The sequence below is a fragment of the Heloderma suspectum genome, chromosome 1, assembly GCF_057233095.1.
Source record: "Heloderma suspectum isolate Gila_16-S chromosome 1, 16-S_ref, whole genome shotgun sequence".
Taxonomy (NCBI): Eukaryota; Metazoa; Chordata; class Lepidosauria; order Squamata; family Helodermatidae; genus Heloderma; species Heloderma suspectum.
In genome coordinates, this window is record NC_139458.1 from 216,525,452 (window position 1) to 216,538,892 (window position 13,441).

At 40.0% G+C, this 13,441-nt stretch overlaps 1 protein-coding gene across 4 annotated transcripts in view; it reads left to right on the top strand.

Moving 5' to 3' along the window:
• CPS1 (carbamoyl-phosphate synthase 1) overlaps positions 1-13,441 on the top strand; it is a 182,065-nt gene that overhangs the window by 128,040 nt on the left and 40,584 nt on the right. For all 4 annotated transcript variants that reach the window (XM_084830024.1, XM_084830030.1, XM_084830043.1 and 1 more), the window contains 5 exons: positions 928-991; positions 2,101-2,282; positions 3,510-3,704; positions 5,989-6,056; positions 11,423-11,498. In XM_084830024.1, coding sequence (XP_084686150.1) covers positions 928-991; positions 2,101-2,282; positions 3,510-3,704; positions 5,989-6,056; positions 11,423-11,498 — 585 coding nt within the window. The remainder of the gene's footprint in view (positions 1-927; positions 992-2,100; positions 2,283-3,509; positions 3,705-5,988; positions 6,057-11,422; positions 11,499-13,441) is intronic.

Genomic DNA, 13,441 nt, shown 5'->3' on the forward strand with positions numbered 1-13,441 from the left:
AAGGAATTTGTTTAGTCCTTTCACAACCCCACCCGCATTGATTATATGAACTGGCTGTCAGCTGTTGAAACAGAGGGATGGGTAACATATGAAGGTCTTCTCAAATAAGGTGGGAGAGTGGCCGAGAATTGTCTTTAAACCCAGATCTGTCACAATCCCAACATCATTTTTTCTTTTGCCTGGGCTGTGATACCTGATGAGCTTGGTTGGGACAAAACTCTTGGGGAGAGGGGCTGCAGGGAGTAAACAGGGGTGGATGAAGGTTTCTGTATACATCTATGAGCCCCTTGTGTTCCTTAAATTGGACCTCCCCTCCACTTCCTTTGTAACTGAGTCCCTGAGTCACTTAAACCTGTCTTTACAAGCAGGAGTCTTTAGGTATAGCACTTTCTGTTGGTCCAAATTTCAGTAGTGCAGCAGATAACTGCATTGGGAACCTACCGATCTGAGTTCTTAATCTGAGTTTGATCATTTTATTGGAAAGCGGTATACAAATCTACGTAATAAATACATAAATAACCTGTGATATCTTCGACTATGTCCTTTAATTAAAAGCATTCATTATGGCTTCAATTTTTTGTAAGCCAGCATTTATTGTTGGTAAAATGAGAAGGCTACTTTAGATCTGCATATTCTCTACTTCAGTGTGTGATCATTCATGCCAATAACTTTCAGCAGAACATAGAATGTATCTCATGGGAGAGCAGCAACATCTTTAAAATGGTCCTATAATTAAAGTAAAATGGAGTTTCCAAAAATCTGTTTAATACGATGGTGTTAAAGTAAGGTAAATGAGGTCAAACTGAAGCCCTGAGAGTCTTATTTTTGGATGAAGAACTGTGGAGCATAGATGGTTTATTCTCATGAGAACAGTGGATGCTGTTGAGAATAATTCCCAATGACTTCTCTTACTGTGTTCTATTTTAGGAGCATGATGTAAAATTTGATGACCATGGAATGATGGTGCTGGGCTGTGGACCGTATCACATAGGTAAATCTTGCTTATAGTTTTCCTGTTTTCTTTCCAGCCTAGCAGCTCCTTTGAAAGTCCTTTTGGTTTGTATGGTACCCTCTTCTTCAATAACATTCCATGTTTTACTGGAATGTTTTACACGCAGAACTAGCATTATGCTTCTGCATTGCATTTCATGGCTTTAGAACTGAAGATTTTATTTTTCAGCTGATGGTTTTAGGTGCTTCTAATAATACAATTTAAAGATTCAGGGGAAGGATGGTGCAGATGTAATTCTTAACCACAGTACAATATGATGATGGTGAATGGGTTTGTCTTAATTGTAGTTAAGTGCTATGTTGATATCAATGGGTATTGACGTTAAATCCAGTGATGTTAACTTCAGTCAGTTGGGGTTTGAAACCAATGGGCCCGTTTTCACACCTTGTTGTTGTGTTCACCAACAGTGTGTGTTGGGAGGGGTGGGGGATGGGATTGTATCTGCTGGATCGATCTCTGATTTCTTTGCACTGGACAGACAGTAAGACAGACTCTATGGATTGTATCCAATGTCAGTCTAACTTAAATCCCATTTGTTTCAATGGTTTGACTCTAAGTAGAACTAACGTTGGATACAACCATGTATGTCTACAACTGTATGTACCTGGAGCCCATTTGCTTTTTCCACCCAATGCGCAGAATTTCAGAGGTGGTGCCAATGGCCATGAACACTCTCCACACATTTGGTGACTGTATGGACAGAGTGTGATAGCAGGACTAGTAAATAATAAACCATTATTTCAAATCTCAGTGATGATCTCTTAACTTTGGTGAAGAGTCCATAGACAAACATTCTCTCAGAATATACATGAATGGCTCCCAGACAGAGCCATGAACTGTTCAGCTACGTCCATGAAGGTGCTACTCAGTGGATCCTCAGCAGTTCACAGATATGGCTGAGGTGAGATCTACTCCTTTTAATAAGATGTGTGCGCAAACCTTTCCATTGGGGTGGTTTCAGATGTCTAGGCTTACATGTGGGCAGTTAGGTTCCTTGCCCTGACCTGGATGTGTGCTCTTGTCTTTAAACCTTCCTGTGCAATGCTGTCCATTTTAAACTTCACCTAGCTGTGCCCTTTTGTCGGCAGGGAGCAGTGTGGAGTTTGACTGGTGTGCTGTTTCTTGTATCCGCACATTGCGTCAGCTCTGCAAAAAGACAGTTGTGGTGAACTGCAACCCAGAGACGGTGAGCACTGATTTTGATGAGTGTGACAGGCTCTACTTTGATGAACTGTCACTGGAAAGGATCTTGGACATCTACCAACAGGAGGTAAATTTTTTTTTAAAAAGTCCAAATAACCACAAAAGAATCAAAACCAAGCCCTTGTAAAACAAGCCAACCCGTTTCCAAAGTCAGCCTCGTTGTCACCTTTGGCTGGACCCTTCAGCTACATGTTTTAGATCCTGGCATTACATTTTGCATGGCACTGCTGTTCCTAGCAACTACTCAATAATGAATGCCAAATAAATGTAGAATTATTTTCCAGAAATGACATATTGCACGATATTTATGAGCTGATTTAATTTATTTCACAGTTATTTATCGCTCAAATTGTCCTGCCCTTGATGAGCTTAGTTTTAACCTGTGATTGTGAAAGCAATTACACACATGCTTAATTTTATGCATGGGGACAATGCCGTTGAAGCTAACGTGATTGCTAAACATAAACAAAAGGGCATATGGTGTGTGTGTTTTATCACAGTAACTTTTATAATTTGCTCTGACAGATTTGCTGTAATTTTTGAAGGTCTCCGTCTTGGATAGTAGTGCTCACTATCTTCGTATTTTTCTAACTGACTGCAAAAGGTGTAACAATATGTTGTCTTTGACACATTATTCTTAAGGGGAAAGAAATCCTGACTCTGTTTCCTATGTGGGCAAGCCAGCATGAATTGTACTCCAGTTAATATCACCTGTCTAGTTCTGTTCTTTGTCTTCAGAGAAATCAGGTGAAAAGCTTCTAAGCTGGACTCCATCAGAAACCATCAATTTTTGAGAACAAGACCAGCTGCCCTTCCTAGTCCAGACAAATTGGCCATTTACTAATGGGTCAGCGTTCTTGACCTGGTTAAGGAAAGCAAGTCTAGGTTTTTGTTTTTTTAAACTGGCTACCCAACTTAGCCCAGTCAAAAGTGGTCTTAGTGGTTTCTGACTAGAGGTGAGAGGGTTCTCTTGTATTGTCCTGGCATTTCCTGGGAGAGGAGAGTGATTGTGGTCCTTTGGCAGGCAGAGCTGTTTAGCAACAGTCTCTGGCACCCAGCACACCACATTAGGTGTGGAGGGGCCCTTTTGGTATGTGTGTCCAAGGGACTACTGCCAGCATGGAGAAGCCCCTGTTTGAGAGCTAAAGCAACTTCACCCTTCTCCGGATCCAAACAATTCTCCTTTCCTTGCTTCTAATCATGCTAATAGATACATGGTTAGTTAATGAGCTACACTAGTTGGTTAGCCCTTTTTTGTGTCTAAATAGATATTTAGGCTTCTCATTTCCTCTAGGGATGTGATGGCTGCATCATCTCAGTAGGAGGGCAGATTCCAAATAACCTGGCCGTGCCACTTTACAGAAATGGAGTTAAAATTATGGGTACCAATCCGCTGCAGATTGACCGTGCAGAAGACCGGTCTGTATTCTCTGCGGTTCTCGATGAGCTGCAGGTGGCTCAGGCACCCTGGAAAGCAGTTAATTCCTTGGTATGTAGATGTACATCTAATTTATGCTTAATAATTAGTTTAAGACAATATTCACAATATAATTTCCCTTGTCTTTGGAAGAGTACATTCATCCTTCACAAAGGATGCAGGAGGAAGCATCCCAAAGAAGCAAGCAAAGTTATGCTTTAGTAAGCATTCCCACTGAGATGATAAATCTGTGTTTAGGCTGATTCCACTTCAGAATGCAGGTGGGGGCCCAGTTGATTGTATTCTCTTCCAACCCTCTACATAGAAAACTAAATGGTAGGGAGAAGGCTAGGCATGATGGCTTTTCTTGTTTTTTATTTGAAGGAAAAAAATTTAGGGGGTGTTGGTGGAGGAATGTTTATCATGTGCTCCCCCATCTGTTGTCTGAAGTGGTACAGCCCAGACACAAGTTGAGCACCTCAGTGAGAACTAGGGCATTATGCCTAGATACCATACTGACTGCAGAGGTCTTAATAGGCATAATACGTTAACATGTTCTTTGCTTGACGATGTAGAGGTCTCGTCAGTGGAGCCAGTGGTATTTGGTACAGAACTGGATGCTGCTGAGTTGAGGGCATGTGGGATTGTAAGTCTGTGTTTACATTTACTGCAGGATAGATAGATGATAGATAGATAGATAGATAGATAGATAGATAGATAGATAGATAGATAGATTTTATTGCAATCATAGATCAGTACATAACATGTACAATAATTACACACAACGTATATCATTATACAAAAACTCAAAAAGAGTAACATGATTTTGGAGTAGTAGCCAACTGGAATAGTACTATTTTACCAAAAGTTTGTGGCAAGCCTTAGCAGCTGCACAAAAAATGGCCACCTTATCTGTAATCTAAGGATCCTGATCAGAAAGAAGAACAAAAAGATAACATTTATTTGATCTGTCTGGTATTTTTTGTAAAATAGGTGTAATGAAAACACAGTGAATATCTTGATAAAAGGAGCAATATAATAGAACGTGCACAACAGTTTCCAATTCCCCTCCATCACAGGGGCATGGAAGCTCATGGTATGGAGCCTTCCGATATATTCCCTCTAAAAGCATAGATGGTAAAACATTGAATCGAACTAATGTAAAAGCTTTTCTGAATTTGGGGGTTGTTAAATTAGTCAGATAATTTGTAGGCACAAGTACCTTACTCTCAGAGAAGGGATATGTTGTGACAGAACTTAAATGTACTGTTGTTCTGTATCCCATATTCGTTGTTTAATAGTTAGTTTAGCTTTAAAATATCCAAGGGCTATTAAACTACTTGTTATAAACCTGTAAGTCAGTAATTTCTCTGTCAACAACCTTCTGTATGATGACTGGAAAGCATCTGTTAGGGTCAGTGGAGCCAATCCTATAGGGAAAAAGACAAGTTCGAGCCAAGAGTTTAACAAACAAATCTATTCACAGGCCTCCATAGAAATTAAGCCTGCCTCCAGAAACACAGCACAGGACTGCAGAGATAGCCCTCAGGAATTTAGTTTGAAGGACTTCAAAAGGCCCATAATTATCATAAATGCACAACTGACACCCATACATCATCTGAGATATAACCTTGGCTACAAATACCTGAAGAGCCAAGGGAATATAGTGTCCTACTTTAGTATGGAAGAATTTAAGCAAGGCCAAGGCACTCCTCTGTGCGTTTGCCGTGGCATTTTTATTTGCACTTTCCAGGAACCGGAAGAGTGAAAAACTACTTCGAACTACCTATAGCTTGTTACCTGTTCATGGGATTTCTGTTGATCTGCCATGATGTTTAACCCTCCTTCTAGTAAAGACCTACCCATTTTGGGGGTAGAGTTCAGCACCTTGGATAACACCTTTAGCGTTCTGGCTGGTTCTAACGAAAAGCCAGAATGGAATCACCATCCCTCTGAAACTAGAACCATCAGCCTCCACTGCGTGAGACCCAGTCAAAGTCAACATTAAGAACCATGAAAGCTTGAAATTCACAAAATAAGGACAATGTTCCTCTAAGCCAGTGATCGTCACTATTTTTCAGGAGGGAGCCACTTTGGCAAAAAAATTTCAACGTGAGAGCCACAACAGGTATATTTTCAATTGCATGTGCATTTCCTGAGTTATTGTATGATAATCACCAGATTTCTCATTTAGATGGGTTAGGAGTTCCCTCCCTCATCTGCAAAACCTATAGGAAAAATACAAAAGGATTAGATCATTCACGTAAACTGTAAGATGAGAATATAAGCAATATTTCTTTCTTTTAAGGTGTCCAAGTATCACAGCATTTTAAAACAATCTTTTCCAAATTTTTAGGAAGATGCTGTTGAATTCGCAAATCTGGTCGGCTACCCATGCTTGTTGAGACCTTCCTATGTTTTGAGGTAAGCCACTTTTTTTCAGCACAAACCTCTTACGTTGCCTGCACAAACTCAGGCATGAGAGGAAAAGAATACTGTTAATGCCCCATATGGAAATTCACAGTTTTCAGACCCACCAACTGAACCTCTAATGGATAAAGCAGCAGTGAAAAAGTATTTGTTCTGTTGGACACTCACTTATTGAGCTGAGAATGCTCTCTCCCGATTTAAAGGTGTACTTAGAACTTCAAGTAGGGTTGGTCTTAGTCATTTTGCCATTAGGTAAAATCGTGTCTCCTCCCTTCCCCACTACCCAGTCACAAACTATTACTACTCCGCACGATCTGCACGAAACTACTGTTAGCACTCCTTGCTGCCTGGCCCCCAAATGAGATCCAGCTCTCTCTCCTTCTCATCTTCATCTCCCACTAATCTAGCCTTCCCCAACCTGGTGCCTCCAGATATTTTGGTCTTCAGACCCAGCCAACATGGCCAATGGTCAGGAATGTTGGGAGGTCTAGTCCAAACCATCTAGAGGGCACCAGGTTTGGAAGGCTGCACTAGTCCCTTCACTCAAGCCAATCAGAAAAATTCTCATAAGGACGTAAGAGGAGCCCTGGTGGATCAGATCAAGGGTCCATCTAGTTCAATATCCTGTTCCCAGTACTGGCCAACCTCATCCTCCATGAATTTGTCTAATCTCCTTTTCAAAAACCACCTGAGCCAGTGACCGTCACTGCATCATCTCTCTATCTCCCCATTCCACCACCATAGAGCACTCTGGGTTATCCTGTTCTTCTCCCTTCTTAGTGGTCTCTCAGTCCTCTCCTAAAACTGACTTCTTTGAAGCCACTCTGAGCAGCAATTTTTTTCCTTTGCTTTCTTGCTCCCTGCTTGCTTGCCTTATCTCTGTCTGAGGAGAGCAGCAGCAAGCAAGTGTAGTGAAAGGAAGGCCTTCCCATGATTGCTGCTTACACTCAGGTGTACCTGCTGGCATGACTGGCCATGCCTGAAGATCTAATACTGAGAAATTCTGAGGACTTTTAAGGCTGGAGTCCCAGGCTGAAAAACAATGCCTTCTAGATGGAAACTGTAAACAATCTGAAAAGTCTCTCTTTCTCTCTCCGATGTCAGGAAAGGGTGACTTTTTCTGGAAAATTGGGTTTTGCAGCTTCAAGGTCCTAGAAAGTGGTGGCAGTAAAATTATTGTTCTCTGTAGATAATGCACATTCAGATGTGTTTATCTGATATATCTATTCAGCAGCTCAAGAGATCACACACCCATATTTGAAGGCTTTGATGCTAGCAATGAATGTCTGTCTATCTATCTATCTATCTATCTATCTATCTATCTATCTATCTATCTATCATCTATCCATCTATCTAATCATATAACTTTTAACTAAAGGTGCGGTTTTGTTTGACTTATCTGTAGTTGAAGAATGTTAATGGCTGCTGCTGTTTTATTGTTCTTGTTCTTGTTGGATGTTTTGTTCTGATATTACTGTTATTTAATCTTTGTAATTGATTTTTTTAAAATTTTGTGACCCACCTTGAGTAGGCTTTCTGCCCAGGAAGAGAGCATTATAAATACATTAAATAAATAAGTATCCTATCAAAAATGTATTGGGGACTCCACATGTATGTCCTATTTGACAGAAGCACAGATCTGTCCTACAGTGTATATAAGCTGCTGTAAGGGTCAAAAATTTAGTAAAAGTTGGCATTTACTGGTAATTCTTAAGATTATAAAAGGCCCAGAAATACATGTCAAAACATTCTGACATGTAGTGGCTATTATAAAAGCCAGCTGAATGCCTTTAGTCTAAAATAACATCCTTGTATATATTAAAAAATGAACTTCAGCACGCTCCGGAAGAGAGCGGAGGACAGGAAGGCCTGGCGTGCTATGGTCCATGGGGTCACGAAGAGTCGGACATGACTTAACGACTGAACAACAACAGTATATTAAAAAGGCATCCTTTGTTTCTATTATTAACTGATAAAGGATGTTTACCATGCCACAGTGTAAATGTTGATTAAGGATCCTGGATAGGCATGTCAGAAAAATGAATTGGGAGCCCTTGCACATTTCACTCCAACACTGACACCCACCAAGTTATTTGGGGCCCAATGCCACCTTCACCCCATCCTGGTTCCCAAGGGGCAGAGACTCCAGTGATGGTGGCGCCTTCTTGGATGGGAGAGGCCCACTGCCCCCCCTTCTTCCCTTTTACACACTTTTTTCAAAACTGAGTAAGGTGCTGCTCATGTCACTGTGCCAGCAGTGTTTCCCCCCAGATCTGGGTACATGGGGGTATAAACTACAACTCCCATAGTCCCTGGTAGAAAATGACACTGGCATTTTCCACTGGTGATCTTAAGAGTTGTAGCTTGACTCATCACCTCTGCTCAAAGAAAGTGATCAGGGATGTTTGCCTGTCCTAGCACCCTACTTGATTTCTTATGCCACCCCTAATTTTATTCATTTATTTATTATTTAAAAATTCCCAAGACTGTTTACATAGAGTCAAGATTTTTTAAAAATTGGGATAAAGCAACAGGAACAGGAAGAACTATCAAACCATAGAGCAGCAGACATGATTAAGTAGCAGGAATCAAACTGAGCTATCCCTCTGCCTCTTCAAAAGTTGTTTAATAATAGGATCGTAACCTGTTTCCTGAAACTTAAGAGTGAAGAGACCAGGCCAGTTTCCATAGGGAGGGTATTTCATAGTTTAGGAGACACCAGTGAAGAGAACCTACTTTTCATAGACACTTATTTGGGGACTGGGAGTACATGGGGTAGGGCCTTCAAAGATGACCTGAGTGATCAGGTAGGTTCATAATTAGGCAGATAACCATCAAAAACAAAGTCCATGACACAAACATGTCTCACATTTCCTGCTAGGCCTTCTGGAACCTTAAGAATTACCAGTAAATGTTAGCATTCTCCAAAGTTCTGACATTTACTGTAGTATGTTATTTACTCATTCAATTGGGCGGGTGGAGTGGGGATGAAATTGGAAATGAGCATAAGAATATTAACAGCACTCATCTTGCCAGCCTCATTTTTCACTACCTAAGAAAGACAGACGTATCTGCATCATTTTGACAATATATTCAGTTATGCACTTCAATGTGAAAATGCGCTTTTACCTGTAGCTGTTTCATGTCAAATATGTGCCATGGCAGCTGCTTTTCTTTCAGGACGTGGTTGACAAAACAAAACAAAGAGATCTGGAAATGAGTTGAATCAATGTTCAGGGATGTTCTAAATACTCCCTCTCCAAAGCTTAATGCGGCGAAGTGCTTATTCACAGATGAGAGGACAGGAAGAGAAATAGAGTTTACTGAGCACAGTTCGCAAGTGCAAATGGAAATTGAGTTGAAGCCTTCTGATAATAAAAGAGAGGCAAACTATCAATCTGAGGGATGCAACCCTGACATTGAATGAAGCAGAAATAATTTTTAAGCAAGGGAAAAAAAGATTTCTGGCGAAGTGTAGCCATGAGCTTATGTGCAAAAGGCCTTCATGATGCAATTAACTGTGAGTGATCATTAAATAATTCAATCAAAACCTCTTTTCAGTGGGATTTTTAAAGCAATCCACAGGATTCTCAGACATAGAACGGATTCTTTGATCAGACCTATGGACTACTAAAAATTGTTTAGAAAGAGGGGAACATCTTACAAAAGGAGTTTTACTCTCTCTTTGAAGGTAATTGGCACATGGAATAACTTCTCCAGAGCCAAGCCTTAAGGGTTTCATCCTCACTATTTCCGGTAGGACATTAATAACAATAAATAGCCAGTCTACATTCTTATAACCACTGTGTAAGAGCTGATGTAGCATAGTGGTTAAAATTGTGTGGTGAGAGTCAGAAAGTAAGGAAAAACTGGAACAATACCAGCCATGTGGACAAAAATGTACCTGTAATTCCAAAAGCGTTTTGAATGCCAGTTTTTCTAAAGGGAATAAGTGTCTCGCAAATGTTAGGCAGTTGGATCCACTGTCTTAGTCGGTGACTAGCTTTGTAATCCATTTTGAGCACTTACTCTGCCTTAACTTGGTAAACATCTGAGAAATGTATATATGACCAAAAATTACTTTATTGAATAGGTGAGCAAATCCAACTGCCTTACTTACATTTGAAGCATTTTTTCTCTCTCTTGAGAGAGACTGGTGATAGAAATGCAAATTAAATATACTTTTTTTTCTGCACAGCTGGTTCTGTTCCCATTTATTCCTGTATTTTTCCCACAGTTGTTCGATCCCTCTTGTTGCATCCATGAGCAAGAAAGTCCTGGTTCAAACCTCACTTCACCCATGAACTTATTAGTGGCCTTAGGCAAGTCTCTATATCTCCATATAGGGGCAGTATTGTAATGTAAAGTAACATTACCTTACTTTACACTGTTAGTGATATAATATCTGTGAAGCATTTTGAATACTCAAAAGCTTCCTCCTTGTTCATGAATAGGAAGCTCAAATCCTGTTCATACAGCCATTTTTAATGGTGGAAATTCATCATGAGATTGACTTTCCTCATACTTTTTGAATGATATATATTTTTCTTCTGAAGGCACCCTATGTGGCAATACTGCAAGTTTCAGAATTTCTTTTCTTAAAGGAAAATAAACCAACTATGTAAATAAAATGCATACATGGCTTGTGAAAAATAAATTGAATCCCAGCCTACCTGTCTTATTCAGTGTACCAAAACTATCTTATATATACTACAGTTGACAAGATGCCAAATACAGAAATGGCATGCCCTGACAAAGAAGGGAACATTTGTGTTGACATGGTGTTTTGATGCCACAAATGATAGGCCCACATATTCTCAACTTTCTCTGACATGGTTCCTATGATGCCAAACAGAGATTGGTTGGCTATTGTGCAAACTGTTCCATATATCAAGGTGAGTAACTTGTGGCCCTCCGGACTTTTACAGCTGCCAATGGGGCAAGTTCTGGTTTTAAACAAACAGAAATGAAATTATTGTACATCCCTACCTGGATCCAACCGATGTTAAACTAAGCTGAAAACTCATTGGCCCTTAGAAGCATTTCACAAATCATTATTTTCAACAATATCAAGATGTGTTGACCGAACAAGAGAAAATCTTGGGGAACATTTAGAACCAAAATGTTTTTTTCTTTAGTCAAGAACTGCTTCTCTCCCCCCCCCCTTAGTATATTCTTGGGGGCATTCACCTTTTAAGGATAAGTACAATACTGATTCCCTTTTGGTGAACAGTCCCTTCATCCTTTCAGCTTATGGAAGAACAGCAGCAATGATTTAAATGGGAGAGAGAGATTCTGAACATGAAAACTCTGTTAAGACAGCATCATTAACCTAAGATTTTTTTTTCCTTTCCTCATAGTGGTTCAGCAATGAATGTAGTTTATACAGAAAAAGAGATGAAGAAGTTCTTAGAAAAAGCAACCAGAGTTTCACAGGTATTATACGATGTTTTCTTCACTTCAAATGTTTACATTTACCTCAGCATTTTCAACTGATGTGTCCTCATTTTTTTCCTACTCATTTGATGTTTGTTTGTTTCAGGAAATGAGGTAATTTGAATACAATTCATTTTACTTATCCATCTCTTTAGTGACATATTTTACCAGAGTTTGCACTTACTGTTGTTCTTATATATTATGGTGATAATTTACCTCACTGGAAGCAAACGGTATCTCTAAATTGTTCTTATTGGGAGTGACGTGAAATCCCGTGTTTCTTTTAGGCTGTTTTATTTTCCCTTGCATTCTTACCAGTCATCTAGTGGAAATTTTTGAAATGCAGGAGCTCACCAGACAGTCCCCATATCCACAGTCCCAGAGGGAGTCCATAGTCACACTCCTCAGTCCATAACCATGCCTCCAAGAAGAGTCCAAAATGCAGATTCAGAAGTACCACATCTGTTTAGTAGGAACTAAAAGTGCATGGAAGTAAATGGTTTGAAGTGATGAAAGCATTGAGACAAGCTATATGTGTGTGTGTGTATGTACATGTGTGTGTGTGTATGTGTGTGTGTATATATATATCTATATATACACACACACACACACACACACACACACACAAAGCTATACTATTTAGAGGATATTGCTCCCATTTTATATCTGAGGAATACCAAGGCATAGCAATGAGTGATTAGCCCAAGATCTCATATGGATTCTTGCATGCTCCTAAGTTTTTAACTCAGTCTTTCAATCCTGTATTTTATTACAAAATAAAATACTTCTAGGGTGCTTCCAGATGAACGGGGTTCCTAGTGCTAACAATTCAAAGGCATTGTGCAACTATTTTTTTCTTGATGAGTTTTCTGTGGTGAGAAAAAAGACAGAAGAAGCTGTGGGGAAATACAGGAGGGTTATGCATAGAAGACTATGTCGTCTGGACCCCCTCTTAAATTCCAGAAGTGAGGCAGGGCAATGGCACAAAAAAAGCTTCATCCGGAAACACCCCTCCTCATCGCAACACAGGTTTAAGCCAGCATGTAAGTTGGAAGCAGAGAGCTGTCTGTGTGGTTTTTCCTTCTTCTGTTTTCCACTTTGGTTAAAATATTGTCGTCCACCTTGAGCATTGAGGATGTATGCGTGTGTTCAAAATCAGCAAGGATAGACAGAATGGGCATGATTTAAATCTCAATTTAAATTCAGGGACATCCACTTTGAAGAAAATGACCCATTCATGCATGGGGAACCAGCGTGCATAATAGAAGGAAGCAAGTGGGACTTATAACAAAACGTTGCACTGTGGAGAGCTCCTGATTTGTGTTCCAGGCCATCAGCCTAGCATTCTTCCAAAATACTGTGTTCCATTCCCTCTCTCCTCCGCTTTGCAGTTTTTCCACCTCCTAACAGATGGTCGGCATTCCGTGCCCTCTGAACAGGGAGTGTGCTCTCCATCCTTGGGCTGATTTGGTTTTTGAGCCGATTTGGTTTTTGACTTTTTTGCTCCCTTAGGTTTAACCCCCTAATTTTTTAACTTCTGCAAACCTTGGAGTGCCCCCAAGCATGCTGGTACCTCCCTCTTGTGTATAGGTGATGCTGTTTTGGTTAGATGACAGTGATGATGATGATAAAGACGTCTTTAGGTGTACATACCAGCTTGATCAATGCCAGTCCTTGGAATAAATGCCACATCTTTGACTTTTCCTGCTTAATTAATTGAGGTAGCTGATTTGCATTAAATTACAAATGAAGAAACATTTTAGAGCTTTGACCCATTTTTTATTTTTTCTTCCCAAATCATGTGCACTCAGCTTATGCTCCTATTACCCCACTAAATTTCATAGTCTCATCCTGCTATTTTCCAAAGTTATTTGTTCCTCCCATTCCTTAAATGAAAAGGAATAAATGTTTGTGCTCCTTGTCTTCCTGTGGCCAAAGGGCAG